Source organism: Bos taurus, chromosome 17 (genome assembly GCF_002263795.3).
Source record: "Bos taurus isolate L1 Dominette 01449 registration number 42190680 breed Hereford chromosome 17, ARS-UCD2.0, whole genome shotgun sequence".
In the NCBI taxonomy this organism is placed as follows: Eukaryota; Metazoa; Chordata; class Mammalia; order Artiodactyla; family Bovidae; genus Bos; species Bos taurus.
The window spans coordinates 70,832,800-70,854,950 of NC_037344.1; the positions used below are offsets into that span (position 1 = coordinate 70,832,800).

General features: G+C 50.7%; 1 protein-coding gene, 1 long non-coding RNA gene and 2 gene segments (V, D, J or C); 3 read left to right on the forward strand and 1 right to left on the reverse strand.

Annotated features, from left to right (window-relative positions):
• The window catches only part of LOC789205 (immunoglobulin lambda-1 light chain-like), a 448,173-nt gene that overhangs the window by 143,205 nt on the left and 282,817 nt on the right, over positions 1–22,151 (forward strand). The window lies entirely within an intron of this gene.
• Positions 2,841–4,144, forward strand: LOC112442067 (immunoglobulin lambda variable 8-61-like). The segment is given in 2 exon segments: positions 2,841–3,405; positions 3,505–4,144. Coding segments are annotated over 2 exon segments (579 nt in total).
• LOC132342666 (immunoglobulin lambda variable 1-40-like) lies at positions 11,294–11,917 on the forward strand. The segment is given in 2 exon segments: positions 11,294–11,383; positions 11,493–11,917. Coding segments are annotated over 2 exon segments (471 nt in total).
• On the reverse strand, positions 16,762–21,311 carry LOC132342659 (uncharacterized). The gene is made up of 2 exons (XR_009491128.1): positions 19,328–21,311; positions 16,762–18,026 (listed from the first exon to the last, which is right to left on the reverse strand). It is a non-coding gene; the product is annotated as an uncharacterized lncRNA (long non-coding RNA).

Sequence of the window (22,151 nt, forward strand, 5' to 3'; positions counted from 1 at the left end):
CTACTCCCTTGTGGACCCATCACTGCCCTGACCCTGCCTGTGACGTCACCAGTGCTGGTTCAGGTCTCTGCTCTCACTTGTGCTATTAAATCCAGGCCGTCTCACCTCTCATCCTGGTCCATCATTATGGGGTCCACGAAACTGTCCCCTTTTCACTCTGGTCTTCATATACAAGCAGAATGCCCATGTGTCCAGATACACAGGGTCCCTCACAGGTACTGAGCAGGATGTCGAGGAAGCAGAAGTCCAGCATCTGTGTCCTGGAGCCCCAGGGGGCCTCTCTTACCCCCCGACGTTCCTCTCCTGCTCCAGGCTTTGTGCTCTGCCCTGAACCCTGACCCTTAGGGAAGCTGGGTCCTCCCTTTCCCTGGGGATTGCTGCCTCAAGAGCCCTCTTCTCCAGGTACTGGGAGACCCTCCCTGTTAGGATGTGGCTCTCAGACTCCTCACTTGCTCATTTCCTCCTCTTTTGCCTCATGATCTCTCCCCCTTTTCCCTCCGTGCTTCCTTGTTTGAGATGATATTCGATAAATGTCACTATTTTGGACACAGACCTTATAAACTCACCTCCATTAAATCTATGGATTCTACAATTGAAGGTTAGAACATTGGACTTCACCATGTTCAATGAAGATCAGGTAACAGTCATAAGGGTTTCTCAACCAGAGATGAAACAGGAGCCCAGATAAGGATGAGATTCCCATGTATAGGCATAATCTTTTATATCAAACATTTAATATGGAAAGATTATGAAATTAGACTAAAAACTTCTTTAAATATCTGAGTCAAAAAGAAGTACTGTGAGAACCATGATCAAGGGTAAATGAGAACCCCTGGAAGTGACCAAGAAGAGAATTGTTGTTCCTGAGCGCCTCCTACGCTTTGCAAAGAGAGAAATAAGAACACAGCCATGCAGTCTGGGCTGGGAAGGTCTCGGGAGGTCCTGCAAATTCAACCTTGACGACCTATCAAGCTGGGAAGGAAACTCAGACAGAATCTTGACCAGGCACCACCCACGGCATGCTGGGAGTTTGAACCCTAGAAACTCAGGTTCGGGTGGTTGTGTTCTGGCAGTGAACCCACGAGCTAGGCAATGCACCCTCAGACATCAGGGAATCCTGAAATTCATTAGTGTATCAGCATACCATACAGGAGTCTGAGGTCATTCAGTTCAGTTCAGTCGCTCAGTCATGTCTGACTCTTTGTGACCCCATGAATCGCAGCACGCCAGGCCTCCCTGTCCATCACCAACTCCCGGAGTTCACCCAAACTCATGTGCATCTAGTCGGTGATGCCATCCAGTCATCTCATCCTCTGTCATCCCCTTCTCCTTCTCCCCAATCCTTCCCAGCATCAGGGTCTTTTCCAATGAGTCAACTCTTCACATGAGGTGGCCAAAGTATTGGAGTTTCAGCTCCAGCATCAGTCCTTTCAGTGAACACCCAGGACTGGTCTCCTTTAGGATGGACTGGTTGGATCTCTCATTAGGTACCTGGAAAAATCAATGACCAGGCCCAAACTAGACGACGGCGACTCATTCTACTGCCCTGGGCAGTGACATCAGGAAGACCCAGCTGCAAGTGTGAGAAAGCCCTTCCAGGAGGCTGTGGTGTGAAGCGCGGAAGGAGGAGGTCTGAGTCCAGCAGGGGGCGCTGTGGGTCTGTCCGGAGAGCCCAGGGTCCTGGCCAGGCAGGCTGGCACCTCCTCCCTTGGCTCTTGCCCACGTGGGCAGCAGGGTCCTCACTGGAGGATGACGTCCTGCACCGGGGCCCCCAGGGGACACGGCAGCTCTCAGCTCAGAGCCACAGGCTTGCCTCTCAGTTCCCGCTGCTCTGTCGTGGGGTCAGTGCCCAGACCTGAACTCCAACCAAGGACAGAGGGACGGTCATACAACAAAAATGAACTTCCTTCAGGAACCTCGACCTCCGGGGATACCTGGACAGGGGATGAGAGACCCCTGCAGAGGCTGCCCCATTGCCCACAGAACGCCCGGGTGTTCCCCGTGGATGAGGGATGCAGGCAAGGACCCTCTGTCATCATCGGTGTCATTTAAAAACGTTCCCTGTTGTGTTATTTGGCAATTTCAACATTTTGAATTGAACCATGGAAACTGATATTGTGTCAGTTTTTGTGGCTCCCTTACTCGTTCCTTCCCGTTATATTAATACTTATATTAACACTTGTGACATGAAATATATGGAATTACAAGCTCCGCCACCTGTCATCAATATGTTCCTATAATAAGAAAAGAATTCAGTAGGAACACATATTTTTCACCTCTATGAGTTGAGGTTCTCAAGCACCTCTGACAAAAATCATGTGGATTTTATTAAACAGCTACTTTATCAGCAAATTTAACATGAATGCAAAATAAGAAGAGCATTTACATTTTTATGTCAAAGAAACAAGAGGTGAACAAGACTTTCCCATCTCTTCCACACACGTTAACTTGAGGTGTCTGAGCTCCTTCTCCTCCTCGTTGCCCCCACACCCCTCCTCCGTCCCGGGTCCATCGGCTCCACCCAGAACCACAGGGAAGGGAGTTTTACAAGGTCCACGATGCTCACCACACCTGCCTCTTCACACACGGGGTTTTTCTATTTCTGATGATGAGACATGTATTCCAACTTTGTTGGAACTGAACTTGCCAGCTGTCATCATTGCATGACGAGATGGTGACGTTTTTACCCCTAAAATCTACAGTTCTACTGAAGCTAATCCACACTGTCATATCTTTTTACAGCACAGGAGGCTGTCACCGCAAGCCTGGCCGTGTGGCTCTGCATGTCACCACCCCTGCCCAGGTCCCCCCACCGCCGGGACTAGAGACACTTTACAAGACTGTGTTCCAGGGTAACCGCTCACCCTTCACAGCAGACACAGGCTCCGGGATTTCCTGCTCGGCTCAGGGCTGGAGGAGGAGGAGGGACAGCACCGCACAGACGGGACTCAGGGTTCCCTGAGAAGACAGAGAGTATTCTAAAGACGGGCTCAGGTGTGGGAAAGGCTGGATTATTGCGGCAAGAGAGACAGACTTGCAAACTCCTCCTTCAGGCTCAGACACTCCGGGGAGGAGATAGAGGGCCGAGGTCACCAGGTCACGGGGGCACTTTTGCTGAAAGACGTCGCCCCATCTCTCAGGGGCTCCTCCCTGTGCTGTCTGTGCTCTGCGTGAGGTCCAGCATCTGCCTCCTTCAAGTCCCCCCACCCCAGGGACCTCAGGTGACCTGGGCAGGGAGAGGAGGAAGTGATTTGCATGAGGCGCCTCCTCCTCCTGACGGGGTGGAGGCATCAAAAGGCCCAGAACCCCACCTCCAGCCCAGGAGGCTCAGGAGGTTGCGTCCTGCGAGGGTCCCCACCATGGCCTGGATGCTGCTTCTGCTCGGGCTGCTCGCTTATGGCTCAGGTCAGGGGCCGGGACTCTGCAGCCTTGGGGCACCTCCAAGCAGAGTCTCAGGGCACTTCATCTCCATAACAACCGCTTTCTCTCTTCTGTCTCTCTTAGGGGTAGAAGCTCAGATTGTGATCCAGGAACCGTCACTGTCAGTGTCTCCAGGAGGGACGGTCACCCTCACCTGTGGACTGAGCTCTGGGTCAGTCACTACTTACAACGAACCCAGCTGGTACCAGCAGACCCCAGGCCAGGCTCCCAGAAATGTTATCTACAACACAAACACCCGCACCTCTGGGGTCCCTGATCGCTTCTCTGCCTCCATCTCTGGGAACAAAGCCACCCTCACCATCACGGGGGCCCAGCCCAAGGACGAGGCTGACTATCACTGCTTGCTGTACCAGGGCAGTGGTAGTTACAGCTGCACAGTGATAGGACCCCATGGGGAAGTGGTATTAAAACCTGCCCATGTGCTCGGAGGGTCAGCCTTTAGAGGCAGGAGAGGCAGGAGAGGATGGAAGTGGTCAGCACCCCTGTGGGGAAGGAGGCTCTGGATCCATCTCCTGTCCCGTGGTACACGGCCCTGTGCCTCCTGCAGTCTCTCCCCGGGTGTGTCCAGGTCTCCAAGAGGACCCCTCAGCCCATAATGGGGTGGCTCAGCTGCCCATTTTGTAAACAACATTGAGACTCAGAGACCCTGGCACAGCCAGCATGACCCTTCTTGTTCTAAGAATTTTAAGAGACATACTCAATTTCGTTAACTTGATGATGCAGAATAAAGTAATCCCTAAACACTTCTTTACATGTGTGCAATCGTCTGATCCACAGAACACGTGCTGATCTGATTATACGCCACGTACTCCCAGTCATCGCACTGAAGCTCATCGTGGAAAAGAAGCTTTAAAATCCTCCAAGTTGGATACTGTCCTAGACAGTTCCTGCTCTGCGAATGCCTTTCCCCAGACTTTTAGGCATTTTTGTTTTCAGTCATTACTTAATCAGATCTGGCATAGTTTTAATACTTTAAATGCAATATTAGATTTCCATGAATTTCCTTGATGACCACATCGGTAGATTTTTAAATATACATCGTTGTTGTTTTTGTTCAGTCGCCCAGTCACGTCTGACTCTTTGCGACCCCATGGACTTCAGCATGCCAGGCCTTCCTGTCCCTCACCATCTCCCAGAGCTTGCCCAAGTTCTAGTCCATTGCATCGGTGATGCTGCACAGCCATCTCATCCTCTGATGCCCTCTTCTCCTTCTGCCGTCATTATTTCCCAGCATAAGGGACTTTTCCAATGAATCGTCTGTTCACATCAGATGTCCAAAATGCTGGAGCTTCAGCTTCAGGATCAGTCCTTGCAGTGAATATTCAGGGTTGATCTCCCTTAAGCTTGACTGGTTTGATGCCTTTGCTGTCCAAGAGACTTTCAGGATTCTTATCCAGCACCGCAGTTCGAAGGCATCAGTTCTTTGGTGTTCTGGCTTCTTTAGCATCCAGCTCTCACAGCCATACGTGACAACTGGAAAGAAGACAGCCTTCACTATACGCGCTTTTTTCGGTAGGGTTATGTCTCTGCTTTTCAGTAGACTGTTTAGGTTTATCATCGCTTTCCTGACAAGAAGCAATTGTCGTCTAATTTCATGGCTGCACTCCCCATCCACAGTGATTTTGGAGCCCAAGAAGAGGAAATCGGTAACTGCTTCCACCTTTCCCCTTCTATTTGCCATGAAGTAAGGGGGCTGGATGCCATGATGACAGTTGTTTTCTCTTTTCTTTAATATTTAGCCTTAAGCCGGCTCTTTCACTCTCCTCCTGAGAGAATGACAGACAGAAAGGCTAGGGATCCACAAGTGGAGGAAATAGATGGCAAGTGTCAGACTCTTTTTCCCTCTTTAAATTGGCAGGAAGAGACCAACTACAAGTGTCAGAAGTCTCCCTTCTCTATACAAACTTAAAGGAGGCTTCTGTTAAAATTCTGTGTTGCCATGATGACACCTGGTTCCACCTGCACTTAACTTTTCTCAAGGCTTGAGCTAGCTAATGCGTGCTTCTTGTGGAAATATTTTTCTTAAGCTATGTTAATGAACTATACATTTCCTTGGAGATCTACCTATCTTCACGATGCATGTCAATGGTTCCATGGCCTGGGATGACTCATCTTGTGCCCACACTATCTCGAAATGCATGTGTGGGTGAGTGGCCTGGTGCAACTCTCAGTTTTGAAGCATTTCTTTTCTCTACTGAGCAGTTTGCTAATAGCTATATAACTCCTTGCTAAAAACTAGCAAGGGGGCACTCCTTCTGCCCCCTTCTAATGATTATCTCAGAAACTTTCTCTATCTCTTTTATACTTAAATAAAACTTTATTACACAAAAAATTCTGAGTGATCAAGCCATGTCACTGGCTCCGGGTCAAATTCCTCTCTCTGGAGGCCAAGAATCCTGGCATCGTTCAGAGCTGCTAGTAACAACCGTTCATGCTTTCACCCTCATCAAGGGGCTCCTTAGTTCCTCTTCATTTTCTGCCATTAGTGTGATGTCATCAGCCTATCTGAGGTTGCTGATGTTTTTCCCACCTATCCTGATTTGGGCTTGTAACTCATCCAGCCTGGCATTTCTCATGATGTGCTCAGCATATAGATTAAACAAACAGGGTGACAGCAAAACGGAATGTTTCCTCCCATATCAGTAAAGAAAGGGTCTTAGAGTCATCAGCAATTGCACCCACCATGGACTCTGACCTGGTGAGCCCTGAAGGAACTCAGGAGGAAAAGATTGCCTGCCATTTAGCAACTGTTCCCTGATGGTTCAGCTGGCAAAGAATCCATCAGCAATGTGGGAGACCTGGGTTCGATCCCTGGGTTGGGCAGATCCCCTGGAGAAGGGAAAGGCTACCCACTCCAGTATTGTGGCCTGGAGAGTTCCTTGGACTGTACAGTCCTTGGGGTCACAAACAGTCGGGCACGACTTTCACTGGCACTTTCACTTTTCAAGCTTTTAGGCTTCCTTGTGGCTCAGGGTTTCCCTTGTGGCTCAGCCGGTAAAGAATATGCCTGCAATATGGAAGACCGAGGTCCAACCACTGCGTTGGGAAGATCCCCCAGTGAAGGGAAGGGCTACCTACTTGAGTATTCTGGCCATGATTGATTCCAGGGACTGTATAGTCCATGGGATCACAGAGAGTCGGACACGACTGAATGACTTTCACTTTCAACAGGTATCAGACTGCAGCCACTCCCTAAGGTGAGTCCAGAAAAGTTCAGAATGTGAAAAACACAGGCTATTGGCTCCAAATAGCTGAGGTGCATGTCAAAGGAACGACGTCAGTGAGACCAGACTTTTGCATCTTCCCATATGTAGAAAAGTGCTAAATATGGTAATTTGGGGTATCTGGTTTTCTTTGATTTACAAGAAAACATTTTGACTTTCAGACTGCCTGCCCTTTGTTGTACAACCTCTGTAAAACCTGGTCCCTCCTCCAATCTCCTCAGAGCAACTCTCAGTGGGTTACTTGAGATGCTGGCTCCGTGTCCTAAATACTAAAACTTTCCACTGAATCAAGTGTACCTCTCAACTGTATGGTTGTATGTTTATCTTTTCAGTCAACAACAGACACACTCATATTGATCTGGACACCTCAGTTCCCAGATCTGTGTGCCCCTCCATGAATCAGGGGTCAGTGTGTGCTCCCCCAGCCAGCCTCAGAGCTGCCTTCACTCAGAAATCACTTAGACCCTGAAGCCAAGCTCCCTCGGGTCCTGCGACCTGCTCTCCTCAGAGCTGCCTCAGACTCCCCCTCACTGTGAGCTTCCTCAGAGCCTCCCTCCTCAGCTTTCCCTCAGAGCTTCCCTCGATCAGCCTCCCTCAGGGCTTGTCTCCTTCAAGTCTCCCACTGAGCCTCTGTCCCTCAGAGCCGAGCAGAATCGGAACCCTTTGGAGCTACTTGGCAGGTCGGATGTGCTTTGTACATGGATTCGGTGTGCCAAGGGGACAATGCTTCGTCGGAATTGTTCCAACATTCTCAAGTGGAAATGGAACCTCACCCCCACTTTGCTGGCATTTGGCCATGAGGATGGGGAGGTCCTTTGCTCAAAAGGAGGAACCCTGCTGAATGGGTTTCATGTCCTTAAACAAGGGACCCCAAAGAGGTCCTTCTCCCTCGGCCATGGGAGGACATGGTCAGATAATGGCCCTGTGTGGACCAGGAACAGAATTCAAATGAGACCCCCAAGCTGCCACCAATTGACTTTGGACGCTCCAGCCTCCAGAACTGTGAGCCTGCGTCTGTTCTGTATAAACCACCCGGTCTGAGGTCCTTTGTTAAAGACCCAGAGAAGCAGGCCTGGTGAGGGCAGCAGTGGCCCAGAAGCCGTCACGGTCAGTGTGTCCAGGAGGCACGGTCACCCTCACCTGTGGACTGAGCTCTGGGTCGGTCACTACAGGTAACCACCCAGCTGGTTCCAGCAGACCCCAGTGCAGCCTCCCGGAACTGTCAACTACAACACCAACACCCGTCCCTCTGGGGTCCCTGGTAACTTCTCTGGCTCCTCCTCTGGGAGCAGATCTGCCCTCACCATCACAGGAGACCAGTCCGAGGACAAAGCCAACTATCACTGTGCTCTGGGAGCTAGTAGTTAAAATCCCGCAGTGATGTAACCGCACGGTGAGGAACTACAAACACCTGCCCTTGTGCTCAGAGGGCTCAGCGCTTAGTGGCAGGAGAGGCAGAGCCCAGGCGGGAGTGGTCAGCACCCACATGGAAGGGAGGCTCTGGGCCCGTCTCCTGTCTGGTGGCTCATGGCAGCGTGTCTCCTCCCATCTCTCCCAGGGTGTGTCCATCTCTCCAAGGGGACCCCACTCTGCCCATGTTTTTGGGAATGAGGCTTGGCTCCACAGTGAGGCTCAGATCCCCGACAACTACCAGTAAGACTCTTCTTGTTACTCAAATCACACCAAGAGATATACACTATCATGAACTTGATCTTGCAGACAAATTAATATTTCATTTGCCTGAAGGGGCACCCCAGTACTGGGATTTTCTAGAAATCCCAGTTTCCCAAATAGAGCTCCTGAATCACAAGCTTTTTTTGATGGCAGGAATACATGGTTAACACAAGGCACCTCCCACCCCAAATTACTTAGAAACATGAAATTTCCAGAAGTATATTGACATCTATTTCTGTGAAATTACCCCCTGAGAATTGCCTTAAAATTCAGCCTAGTCATGTTAACTTCCCAGGACACATTAATTCCCAATTCATGATCAAAATCCAAAACCCCACAAACACATTTCTCATCTGAAACCATGGGTGAATTTCTTTCTTGATTTCAAAATAAGATGGAAATTGGAAGGAATTTGCAGAAAAGTATGCTGTCTAAGGACACACCTAGAGGCTCATGGATTCATGCTCCTGAAAGACACCTTATTCAGAACTGGCTCCAAAAATCCCCGCACTCCCCACTGACTCCCGGGTGCCTGCATGCCAGGTTGTGGCTGTGCTCCTCAACCTGTGGAACGCCCCCAGGGTCCCGCCCCTGGAAACAGCAATGGGCTGGGAGATGGAGCAGAAACAAGGGGAGACCGAGCGAGGGGAAAAGCAGGCTCGTGTGCACCCCGTCCCCTCTGCTGTTGACTGTGGGGCCAGAAAGACCTGAGCCTTGACCCCAGCTGGGCCATCAGTGCTGAATGTGAGGCCGGTGCAGGTGGCTGGCACTGTGGTCACCCCCTCCCTCCTGGTGTCCCCGAGACGTCGGAGCCCGGGGAGCTGAGCGTCCATGAACTGTGTAGCACAGGAGGCCGCTATGCCCGGCTCCCCTCCCTGAGGGCAGCAGCTCAGTAGGGGCTGGTCTCACCCCCGGGATGGAAGGAGCAGCTGACAGGAGTTGCCCAGGGGCCCTGAGCGGAGTCAGACAGAGAGCAGGGGGTCAGTGGGCAGTGAACACAGAACGATGACCGATGGACTTTCAGGTGGAAGATACAGGGCAGCCCTTCCTTCATATTCCCCACCACGAACATTCCCCACGCACGACACCAGGGGGCGCTGTGCACCTGCTCAGATGGCAGAACCTGAACGCACCCCAATTGTTCCCCTGACCTGGCCGGTCCCTGGGCTCCCTGGACTGAGTTGGAGGTCTCAGCAGGAGCTTTCTCACAGGAGGAAGACATAGAGCCCGAGCCCTCAAGTTCTTTCTGGGAGTGAAGCTGCAAATGGGCCAAGGATGTCCTGTTCATAGTCACCAGGGCCCCACCCTCTTCCCCGGAGCAGAGGAGGGGAGAAGACCCCAGAGTCCACGCCCTGCACCCCTCCAACTCCCTCAGCCGCCTCCTGCTCCTCCTCAGCTTTTTCCTAAGAGCCTCTCCCCTCCTCCAGCCCCCTCTGATTCATGATTTCTTCCCTATCCTGGGCTCCCTGTTTCTACAATATTCCACCCCTGACCTCCTCCATCATGACCAGGGTCACTCTGACAGAAGGTCATGGACATGTTTCCAGAACTTCCTAAACTGGACACTCACCTCGTCCCCCTCCTTGAACCTCTAACCTTTCCTTCCAGAGACGACTCAGGTTTCCGGCTCTCAGGTGTGACCCCAGCTCGAGCCCTCCCTGTTCCACCTCTGGTTCCCCCTCATTTCCCAGGGGATCCAGGGAAGCCCTCCAGCAGCTGATTCATCCCCTGAACACTCACACTCTGTCCCGTGTGCCCATCGAGTGAGGAGTCAGGTGGGGAGATAAAACCCTGGTCCTGAGACCAGGCTGAGATCTCAGATTCCTGGCTGCGGAGTGTCTGTGCCCAGCTGCTGTGGGACTGACTCTATGTACGGTGAGCCCGGGAGAAGCTGCTGCCCTGGGCTGGGAAAGAAGATCCTGTCCTGGGGCTCTGCCCCTGAGGCCGTGACTGCAGCTCTGTCTGGACCACGCCTAAGTCAGGTTTGATCCCCATGGTCACGCCTGAGTTTCCTGAGAACAGCTGATCTGCCTTGTCATGTCATCTCCATCATGTCAGATCTGAGACTGACCCATGGCTCTGATAACTCAGTCTGCCCTGTTTCACAGATAGAACTCCTTGCTAAGACATAAAAATCCCTCAGTGGAGATGCCATACATGTCAGAAAGCCTGGTCTGGCGCTGCCTCACTCAGAGTCCAATATAATTAAGAATGCCAATATCTTTGTAAAAATACTCTTTTCCTTGATAATAAAATTTCATAAGTTATCTCTCAGGTGATTTAGTTAATTCTGTTACATAAAGAACAGAGTCTACAACGAAAATTATGTTTTAGAACCAGTACCTTGGCAATGTAAATTAAAACACACCCGGACACAACTAAGCGACTAAGGAACAGTATTTCCTTCAGTTAAATTTATGCACCTATTTTAAGTGACAGCCTTAGATATGTACTAACCTATGAACATATATTTTGGTTCATTTAAAATCTCAAAGTCTCACATCCACAGTGTAACACGCACATGCACTATAGGGTGAACTCCAGTTGGCTGTTCTTTTCCAGCCAAACACTTCCTGAACTGTGCAGTTTCAAAACCAGTTTTGGGAAAGTAGACTGATGACCAGGTCACAGGGTGTGTGTCTGGACCTGGACTCCAGGGGGCGCTCCAGGCCCTGCCTGAGTGTCTTGAGGGGTGAGAGCAGAGACCAGCCCCCTGGTACTTCCTGGTGCCTTTTGCTAAGGATTCCCAGCTGTGGCATCCCAAGGCAAACACCCAAACAACTCCACCCCTGATAAGCCACCTGTCTCCCTCAGGCACAGGAAGCTGACCCAGGTCCCAGAGGTCATCAGAGCATTGTAGGGGGCAGGGTGGGGAGGACGGTCATTTGCATGAAAGGCCCCTCCCTCTCTCAGGGTATGAAGAGGGGAAGGAGGGCTGTGGGAACGCTCTGCTCAGCTGTGGGGCCACAGAAGGCAGGATGCCCTGACCGTGTCCACCATGGCCTGGTCCCCTCTGCTCCTCACCCTGGTCGCTCTCTGCACAGGTGACTGGATGCGGGGACAGGAAAAGGGCCCTGGGAAGACTCACAGGCCCTGCTCCCTCCTCTCGTGTCTGGACCCCCGAATCACCATCTCTGTTTCTCCCCCTTCCAGGATTCTGGGCCCAGGCTGTGCTGACTCAGCCGTCCTCCATGTCCGGGTCCCTGGGCCAGAGGGTCTCCATCACCAGCTCTGGAAGCAGCAGCAACGTTGGATATGGCATTTATGTGAACCAGTACCAAAAAATCCCAGGATCGGCCCCCAGAACCCTCATCTATGGTGCCACCAGTCGAGCCTCGGGGGTCCCCGACCGATTCTCCGGCTCCAGGTCTGGGAACACAGCCACCCTGACCATCAGCTCGCTCCAGGCTGAGAACGAGGCAGATTATTTCTGTGCAGCTTATGACAGCAGTAGCAGTGATGGCACAGTGCTCCAGGCCAGGGGGGAAGTGAGACAAAAACCTGCTCTCCCCCAAGTCATGGGCCTCCAAGGGCTGAAGCATCTTCTGCCAATGCAGACAGTTCTGTTGTTCGTTTGACTTAAAATGGGGGTCTGAGCTCCACACCAGGAAATTGGTCTGGGAAATCCTTTCAGTTCTTCTTCATTCTTCGCCCTCCTCAAGGCTTTGCTTTCGTCAACCACATTTTATATGAATATCTGAAGTTGAGCAGATGCCCTGAATGCCAGAGGCAGGTCCTGGCGGGCAGAGTCCATGATGGTCAGGTCAGAACCAGACAGCGTCCAGCTGTGTCTGATTCAGGACACTTCAGCTCCTTGGCCATCCCTGGGGGTGAGCTGTGGCCCAGGCTGCTGCTCCTGCCTTTCCTATGACCACCTCTCGGGCTCCCCTAGAGCTCCAGGCCTGCGGGAACTAGACCAAACTCCTGTATCACTGGGGGAGGTGGGGCAGCCCAGGGGTTTCCTGCTCAGGCTCTGCTGGACCTTCTGCTGCTGCTGCCCCACCCTGGGTCCAGGTCATCAGGAGATCTGCCCGTATATGGAGGCGCCTCCTCTCCCCTCTGTCCTCAAAGCTCCCCCCACCCCCCCAGCAGCCCATTCCCAGGAGAGGGTCTCAAAGGACACGGAAAATCATTCTCCCATCACTGGGGACACAGGGTTTGTTAGTTCTCTATCTCAGTGTCCGAGGTGGGGGTCCGTCAGCGCATCTCAGCCCTGTGAGGTCCCCAAGCCCTCTGCCCGCTCTCCTGCACAGGGAGCAGGTCCTGCTCTCAGCCTCCTCTGTCCCCTCGTGGTGTCCGGGGCTCAGGCAGGGTGGACTCAGCCAGGGTCGGTGACTCTATGGACGCTCAGCCACACTCGCCTGCCTGGGAACAGCAACACTGTTGGCACCAAGGGGGCGACTTGGCTGCCGTCTCAGTCGTGCTGAGTCCCAAGCTCTGAGCACAGGAGTCACAACCCACCCGCAGGGTCTCAGCGAGGCCTGAGGGCTCCGGGTCAGGTGGGGCCACCTGACCATCTCTGGGCTCCAGCCTGACGCCAAGGCTGATTGTTCCTGCTCAGCTGGGACTCAGCCCTGCTGTTCACAGGAGGCCTCACCCAGGGGGAAGTGACCCCAACCCTGAGCTCCTGGCCTCACCCACACGTGGGGTCATGGAGCACAGGTCACACGCCTGTGTCCTGCTCCCTGTCACTGCCCTTTCACACTCACGTACGGGCTCTGCACATTGGCCGCCTGGGCTGTGGGGCCACATTAATATTGATGTATTTTGGGATAAGTGGGATTATTCCTTCTAATTCTCCCTTTTCCCTTAAGCCTTAAATTTGCCTTATCCTCAATTTTCATACACACAAAATGACGTATTTTCCACTGTATCAGAGGAACCTTGCTTAACAGGCTCCAAATCCAGCAGTGCGGATCTTTGGCTGGTGGAATCAGGCCTCAGACACAGCGACTGAGAAAGGAACACAAGTAACTCACGTTGTGGGAAGCGGACACTGTAGCAGCAGCTCAGAAATGGACATAAAGTCGTATTTCATTTCACACGGTGAGAATAAGAATATGTGGAGAGGTTTTAACCCCAAACCTCCTCAGCTGCTCTTCTCAGTCCTTCCGCTCCTTGTGAGGTCATTTAGGGGAAGGGAGTTTAGAATACTCCACGACAATCACACCATCTTATCAGACACGTGCTCATTTTCAGATCCACTCAGGAGTCATGAGTCTTTCTTTTATATTCATTTGGTATTTTGGAGAATCTTAATTTCATAGTTGTACTGTTAAGCTAAGTTGTAAGTCTATTGAGTCACCCCCGTGTATTGATGACTTCTCTCACCACAGAACAGTTGATCCCCTGGTGCTGCTGTGGGTGTCAGCATTGGATCAGCAGCCCTGACCATGGACTCTTTGTGACCGGCATTGGTTTCATGCCCTGTCTGTGAGGAGACCCCTGTCCCCTCACAGACCACAGCTGACTCTGTGGCTCCCTGCACCCGGAGCAGTGACATCAGTGTCGGCCGCTCTGCTGTTACTAGAACCAGCAGAAGCCAGTGAGCCCTCCTTGGTCCTCCAGTTCTACCACTCAGACTCCAGTATGAACCGGGCTCCAGGATCCCCCGCGGGTTTTCTGGATCCAAAGATGCCTCAGCCAACGCAGGGCTCCTTCTTGTCTCTGGGCTGCAGCCTGAGCACGAGGCTGACTCTGACCGTGCAGGCTGGTGCAACAGGGCTTCTCACAGAGACACAGGTAGATGGGAAACCAGGACGAGAGCCTCAGCCTATCAGGGGCTTGCTCTTAGAGAACCGTCAAATGTTAAATAATCCCCCAGAATCCATTAATTCCTGAGGTATGTTCTGGTTCATAGTATATCTACTCCCAGTTGTACAGTTTTGCTGAAGTCTCAGAAAATGTAAACAGGTTCTGATACCACTGAAGACTGATCAAGAGAGCCGTGGAGCTGAGCTCCCTCACTTGAGATCAGGAGCAGGAGTCTTTCCCAGATACACCTTCAGCAGAATCCGTGGACAATCCCAGCAGGCAGATCGTCCCCCAGGGTGTGAACCCTGCTCCTGAAGGGGCAGAGCAGAGAGCGTGAGGAGTGAGGGGCACCGCTGGTACATCGCAGGAGGCAGGGAAGCCCGGGAGAGGTTCTCCTGACCCACAGGTGCTGGCTCTGTCCTGCCCTCCCCTCCTCTCACCCCATTGGAGCACTTCCTACTTCAGGGTTGGGGTGGTCTGTGGACTGTTAGGAGCGGGTTCCCCAGGATGTGCCCATGTCCCTCTGCTTCTGACGCCCCCGATGAGCCCAGATCCAAGAGCCCCACGGCCTGTAGAAGGAACAGCGTGAAACCATCACCATGGCATCACCATGGCAACGATGGATAGAGATTCCAGGCAAAGTCCCTGCATTTGTGACTCAGGTCAGAGGTGAGGGACAGTCAGGTGAGATGAGGGCAATTGTGCGGTAGTTTGAGCATTCTTTGGCACTGCCTTACTTTGGGATTGGAATGAAAACTGACCTTTTCCAGTCCTGTGGCCACTGCTGAGTTTTCCAAATTTGCTGGCATATTGAGTGCAGCACTTTCACAGCATCATCTTTCAGGATTTGGAATAGCTCAACTGGAATTCCATCACTTCCACTAGCTTTGTTCGTAGTGATGCTTCCTAAGGCCCACTTGACTCCACATTCCAGGATGTCTGGCTCTAGGTCAGTGATCACACCATCGTGATCATCTTGGTCGTGAAGATCTTTTTTGTACAGTTCTTCTGTGTATTCCTGCCACCTCTTCTTAATATCTTCTGCTTCTGATAGGTCCATACCATTTCTGTCCTTTATCGAGCCCATCTTTGCATGAAATGTCCCCTTGGCATCTCTAATTTTCTTGAAGAGATCTGTAGTCTTTCCCATTCTGTTGTTTTCCTCTATTTCTTTGCACTGATCGCTGAGGAAGGCTTTCTTATCTCTTCTTGCTATTCTTTGGAACTCTGCATTCAGATGCTTATATCTTTCCTTTTCTCCTTTGCTTTTCGCTTCTCTTCTTTTGACAGCTATTTGTAAGGCCTCCTCAGACAGCCATTTTGCTTTTTTGCATTTCTTTTCCATGGGGATGGTCTTGATCCCTGTCTCCTGTACAATGTCACGAACCTCATTCCATAGATCATCAGGCACTCTATTTTTCAGATCTAGGCCCTTAAATCTATTTCTCACTTCCACTGTATAATCATAAGGGATTTGATTTAGGTCATACCTGAATGGTCTAGTGGTTTTCCCTACTTCCTTCAGTTTAAGTCTGAATTTGGCAATAAGGAATTCATGGTCTGAGCCACAGTCAGCTCCTGGTCTTGTTTTTGCTGACTGTATAGGGCGTCTCCATCTTTGGCTGCAAAGAGTATAATCAATCTGATTTCGGTGTTGACCATCGGGTGATGTCCATGTATAGAGTCTTCTCTTGTGTTGTTGGAAGAGGGTGTTTGTTATGACCAGTGCATTTTCTTGGCAAAACTCTATTAGTCTTTGCTCTGCTTCATTCCATATTCCAAGGCCAAATTTGCCTGTTACTCCAGGTGTTTCTTGACTTCCTACTTTTGCATTCCAGTCCCCTATAATGAAAAGGACATCTTTTTTGGGTGTTAGTTCTAAAAGGTCTTGTAGGTCTTCATAGAACCGTTCAACTTCAGCTTCTTCAGTGTTACTGGTTGGGGCATAGACTTGGATTACTGTGATATTGAATGGTTTGCCTTGGAAACGAACAGAGATCATTCTGTCGTTTTTGAGATTGCATCCAAGTACTGCATTTCGGACTCTTTTGTTGACCATGACGGCCACTCCATTTCTTCTGAGGGATTCCTGCCCGCAGTAGTAGATATAACGGTCATCTGAGTTAAATTCGCCCATTCCAGTCCACTTCAGTTTGCTGATTCCTAGAATGTCAACGTTCACTCTTGCCATCTCCTGTTTGACCACTTCCAATTTGCCTTGATTCATGGACCTGACATTCCAGGTTCCTATGCAATATTGCTCTTTACAGCATCGGACCTTGCTTCTATCACCAGTCACATCCACAGCTGGGTATTCTTTTTGCTTTGGCTCCATCCTTTCATTCTTTCTGGAGTTATTTCTCCACTGATCTCCAGTAGCATATTGGGCACCTACTGACCTGGGGAGTTTCTCTTTCACCTGCCGGGGACCAGCCCCGGCTGATCCAGGGTATTCGAAGGAGAGACGGCGTAGGCGGAGATCAGGAAACAATTGCTTAATTAAATGTTAATCAAGGATATAAAGAGTAGTAGAATGAGGATAGCTCAGTAAAGTTCAGTGGAGAAAAGAGGCTGAAATAAGGATAGCTCAGTGAGGAAATTCAGTGGAGAAAAGAGGCTGAATAATTCAGCCAGAAGGTAAGAGAAAGAACGACATGGTGAGACCAAGTTTCGGTGAACAAGGCCCGTACTTTATTTTCCAAAGTAGTTTTTATACCTTAAGTTATGCATAGAGGATAATGGGGGAAGGGGTAGAGTCAGGCAGCAAGCCAGGCTTTCTTCCTGCAAACTTAGCATATGCAAAAGTTAGGTGATTTGCATCATCTTCTGGCCCAGAGGCCTGTTAACATTTTAAGACCTTTTCTTCAGAAAACTTATTTTTCTCTAAAGGTGATTGGTCAGGAGCCACCCTCCAAAAGCATTAGATAAAGTTGCATTCCTACAGAGCAAAGGTGTGGTGGGCTATAACAAGAAAAAGAATTAACTCAAGGGTCCCAGGTTACAAACATTAAAGCTACTACTTACACCAATTATATTAATCAATACACTGCCAGGGACACAGCAGGTAAGGGATATGGAAACTTAGCAGCAAACATTGGCCCAACAAGTGAAAATCCCTTCACCAATACAATTTCTAATCAATCTTTTAACTATTCAAAAGAATCTGTGTTTAGACAGTTTAGAACATCTCCTGCCTCTCACAGTTGGGAGGCTCTGAACAATCACATGTGGCCGGAAAAACCTATTCAGGCAGGCTAGAGGATTTCCAAAGGAGTTTGTAGGTTAAACACTGTCACACCCAGGAATTATTAACTGGAGCTGTAAGCTAACTTTTTTCAGAGAGGTAGTGGGGGACAGCCCCCCGTAAAGTCAGAGGTGTAGGTGAAAGCACAAAGCAGAAAGTAGGCAGACTCTGGTTTTGGGGGTAGATGCTCGAGAATTTCCAGGGAGACTCCTGAGGCTTGATCCCGCCTTTGCGTATGCCGAGCCTCCTTCCTCATGACCTTTGCCAGAGGCGGAGCTCGCTCCCCACAGTATCCTATCATTTTGCCTTTTCATATTGTTCATGGGGCTCTCAAGGCAAGAATACTGAAGTGGTTTGCCATTCCCTTCTCCAGTGGACCACATTCTGTCAAATCTCTCCACCGTGAGCCGCCCATCTTGGGTTGCCCCACGGGCATGGCTTAGTTTCATTGAGTTAGACAAGGCTGTGGTCCTAGTGTGATTAGATTGACTAGTTTTCTGTGAGTATGGTTTCAGTGTGTTTGCCCTCTGATGCCCTCTTGCAACACCTACCGTCTTACTTGGGTTTCTCTTACCTTGGGCGTGGGGTATCTCTTCACGGCTGCTCCAGCAAAGATCAGCCATTGCTCCTTACCTTGGACGAGGGGTATCTCCTCACCGCCGCCCTTTCTGACCTTCAACGTGGGATAGCTCAAAATTAAAAAAAGAAAGAAAGAATGACCGTAAAAATAATAAAAATCTATCTAGGACTTTCTCTGGTGTTGTTGTGGGTATTGTGGGGTCAGTTCCTTTTCGCTAGTTCCTTGGACCGGCTTATATTTCTCAAGATCTATAGGCCCCTTCCTATGTAATCGGTACTAACCACAGGGTTTTAATCTATTGCACCTGTCACCTCCAAGGCAGTTCCCTCTGTTTTAGCCTCTTCTGTTTGCTGGTCTCTTCAGTGTCTGATTTCCTCCCTGACACAAAGGGGGCGGTAGTGGACACTTTTTTTTTTTTTTTTTTTTAGGCTCACTTTTTCAGTCGCACTGTGGGGAGGGAGGGATGCTGCCAACAAATAACACTGGCGTGTGCTTGCAATGCCTCAGCCACACTGGGCCTGCCCCCGCTCACGGCGCATGTACCCTCCCTGCTCGCACTGCTCAGGCTCTAGGTTGCTCCGCCGGAACCATCCGAGGCCAGCCCTGGGCTGCATGCACCTCCCAGGTCTAAGCTGCTCAGGTTCAGGCGCTCCGGTAGTCCTCAGAGGCGCGGACTTCGTTGGGCTTGCGTTTTGTGCCCTTCCCAGGTCTGAGCAGCTCAGGTGATGAGGTGCTTGGCGAGCGTGGTCTCTGTGACTTACGCCGCTCAGTTTTCTGGGTGTACAACCGCCGCACCTTCTCAGGAGGATGTTGACCGTCCAGAACCCCAAGAAGTCTTAGTTATCAAAGAAGCCTGCTTACAGTTTTGTAGATAATGTCTCTCTGGGGCTGCGATTGCCCCCTTCTGGCTCTGGCTGCCTGTCACCGGAGGGGGATGGTCTGCAGCCGGCTAGTTCTGTTCAGTCCTTTGTTCTGTGCCTGGGCCTGGCGGTGTCTTAGGTTAGGGCTGGCTTTCCGCGTGGTAGTTATCCCACAGTCTGGTTTGCTAGCCCAAGTTATTTCGCTCAGATAGCGCTCAGGGCATTCAGGCCAGACCCTTACTCTAAGTGTTACAGCCCGCACCTCCCTGCCCAGCCCCCACTTGCCAGTGGCGGGTGCAGGCGTCTGCACTGCTTCTCCGCTGGGGGAGTTACCGTTGGGCTCTACCCTAACCCTAATCTGTGGGTTTAATTGTTTATTATTTTTCCTCCCTGTTATGTTGCCCTCTGTGCTTCCAAGGCTCGGCACAGACTCGGCAGTGAGACTGTTTCCTGGTGTTTGGAAACCTCTCTTTTTAAGACTCCCTTCCTGGGACGGAGCTCCATCCCTCCCTCTTTTGTCTCTTTTTTTGTCTATTATATTTTTTCCTACCTCCTTTTGAAGATAATGGGCTGCTTTTCTGGGTGCCTGATGTCCTCTGCCGGCATTCAGAAGTTGTTCTGTGGAATTTACTCGGCGTTTAAATGTTCTTTTGATGAATTTGTGAGGGAGAAAGTGGTCTCCCCGTCCTATTCCTCCGCCATCTTAGCTCCTCTCTATCCTCAATTTTCATACACACAAAATGACATATTTGCCACTGTGTCAGAGGAACCTTGCTTAATAGGCTCCAAATCAAGCAGTGTGGATCTTTGCCTGGTGGAATCAGGCCTCAGACACAGCGACTGAGAAAGGAACACAATTACCACACATTGTGGGAAGCAGACACTGTAGCAGCAGCTCAGGAATGGACATAAAGTCGTATTTCATCTCACACGGTGAGAATAAGAATGTTGTGGCCATACTTCACAACTTACTGCAAAGGTTTTCATCCTAAACCTCCTCAGCTGCTCTTCTCATTCCTTCTGCTCCTCATGAGGTCATTTAGGGAAAGGGAGTTTAGAATACTCCATGACCATCACACCATATTGTCAGACACGTGCTCATTTTCAGATCTGCTCAGGAGTCATGAGTCTTTCTGTTATTTTCATTTGGTATTTTGGAGAATCTTAATTTCATAGTTGTACTGTTAAGCTAAGTTGTAAGTCTATTGAGTCCACCCCCGTGTATTGATGGCTTCTGTCACCACAGAACAGCTGATCCCCTGGTGCTGCTGTGGGTGTCAGCATTGGATCAGCAGCCCTGAACCATGGACTCTGTGACTGGCAATGGTTTCAGGGCCTGTGTGTAGGGAGACCTCGTCCCCTCACAGACCACAGCTGACTCTGTGGCTCCCTGCACCCTGAGCAGTGACATCAGTGTCGGCCGCTCTGCTGTTACTGGAACCAGCAGAAGCCAGCGAGCCCTCCTCGGTCCTCCGGTCCTACCACTCAGATTCCAGTAAGAACCAGGCTCCGGGGTCCCCATGGGTTTTCTGGATCCAAAGATGCCTCGGCCAATGCGGGGCTCCTGCTCGTCTCTGGGCTACAGCTTGAGGATGAGGCTGACTCTGACCATGCAGGCTGGTGCAACAGGGCTCCTCACAGCAACACAGGTAGATGGGAAACTGGGACGAGAGCCTCAGCCTGTCAGGGGCTTGTTCTTAGAGCACCATCAAATGTTAAATAATCCCCCAGAATCCATTGATTCCTGAGGTATGTTCTGGTTCATAATAAGTCTACTCCCAGTTGTACAGTCAGTTTTGCTGAAGTCTCAGAGAATGAAAACAATTTCTGATACCACTGAAGTGTACCCTGGTCATCCGTGTGATCAAGGGAGCCGTGGAGCTGAACTTCCTCACTTGAGATGAGGAGCAGGAGGCTTTCTCAGATGTGCCTTCAGCAGGTTCCGTGGACAATCCCAGCAGGCTGATCGTCCCCCAGGGTGTGAACCCTGCTCCTGAAGGGGCAGAGCAGAGAGCATGAGGAGTGAGGGACACCGCTGATACGTCACAGGAGGCAGGAAAGCCCGGGAGAGGTTCTCCTGACCCAGAGGTCCTGGCTCTGTCCTGCCCTCCCCTCCTCTCCTCTCCACCCCATTGGAGCATTTCCTACTTCAGGGTTGGGGTGGTCTGTGGACTGTCAGGAGCAGGGGCTCCACAGGATGTGTCCATGTCCCTCTGCTTGTGATGCCCCGATGAGGCCAGATCCAAGAGCCGCACGGCCTGTAGAAGGAACAGCTGTGAAGCGGGGATCACCATGGCAATGATGACAAGGGATTCCAGGGAAATTCCCTGCCTTTGTGACCGATGACAGAGGTGAGAGACACTCAGGGGTTCGGCCCTGTTCTCTGTCTCCTGGTGGGTCCTCACGCTCTCCCTGATCACTCTGGACCCCAGCCTGATGAGGAGGCTAGTCATCACTGTCACACAGCTCATCACTAACCACAGACATAAGGAAATCCTGTGTGATGGGGATGTCTGATGAAAGCTTGCCCTCTACTCCCGTGTGGGATCCGTCACTGCCCTGACCCTGACTGTGACGTCACCAGTGCTGGTTCAGGTCTCTGCTGTCACTTGTGCTATTAAATCCAGGCCGTCTCACCTCTCATCCGGGTCCATCATTATGGGGTCCATGAAGATTGCCAGGAGAAATATCAATAACCTCAGATATGCAGATGACACCACGCTTATGGCAGAAAGTGAAGAGGAACTAAAAAGCCTCTTATGAAATTAAAAGTGGAGAGTGAAACAGTTGGCTTAAAGCTCAACATTCAGAAAACGAAGATCATGGCATCTGGTCCCATCACTTCATGGGAAATAGATGGGGAAACAGTGGAAACAGTGTCAGACTTTATTTTTCTGGGCTCCAAAATCACTACAGATGGTGACTGCAGCCATGATAAAAGACGCTTACTCCTTGGAAGAGAAGTTAAGACCAACCTAGATAGCATATTCAAAAGCAGAGACATTACTTTGCCAACAAAGGTTCGTCTAGTCAAGGCTAAGGTTTTTCCTGTGGTCATGTATGGATGTGAGAGTTGGACTGTGAAGAACGCTGAGTGCTGAAGAATTGGTGCTTTTGAACTGTGGTGTTGGAGAAGACTCTTGAGAGTCCCTTGGACTGCAAGGAGATCCAACCAGTGCATTCTGAAGGAGATCAGTCCTAGGTCTTCTTTGGAGGGAATGATACTGAAGCTGAAACTCCAGTACTTTGGCCACCTCATGCACAGAGTTGACTGATTGGAAAAGACTGTGATGCTGGGAGGGATTGGGGGCAGGAGGAGAAGGGGATGACAGAGGATGAGATGGCTGGATGGCATCAATGACTCGATGGACGAG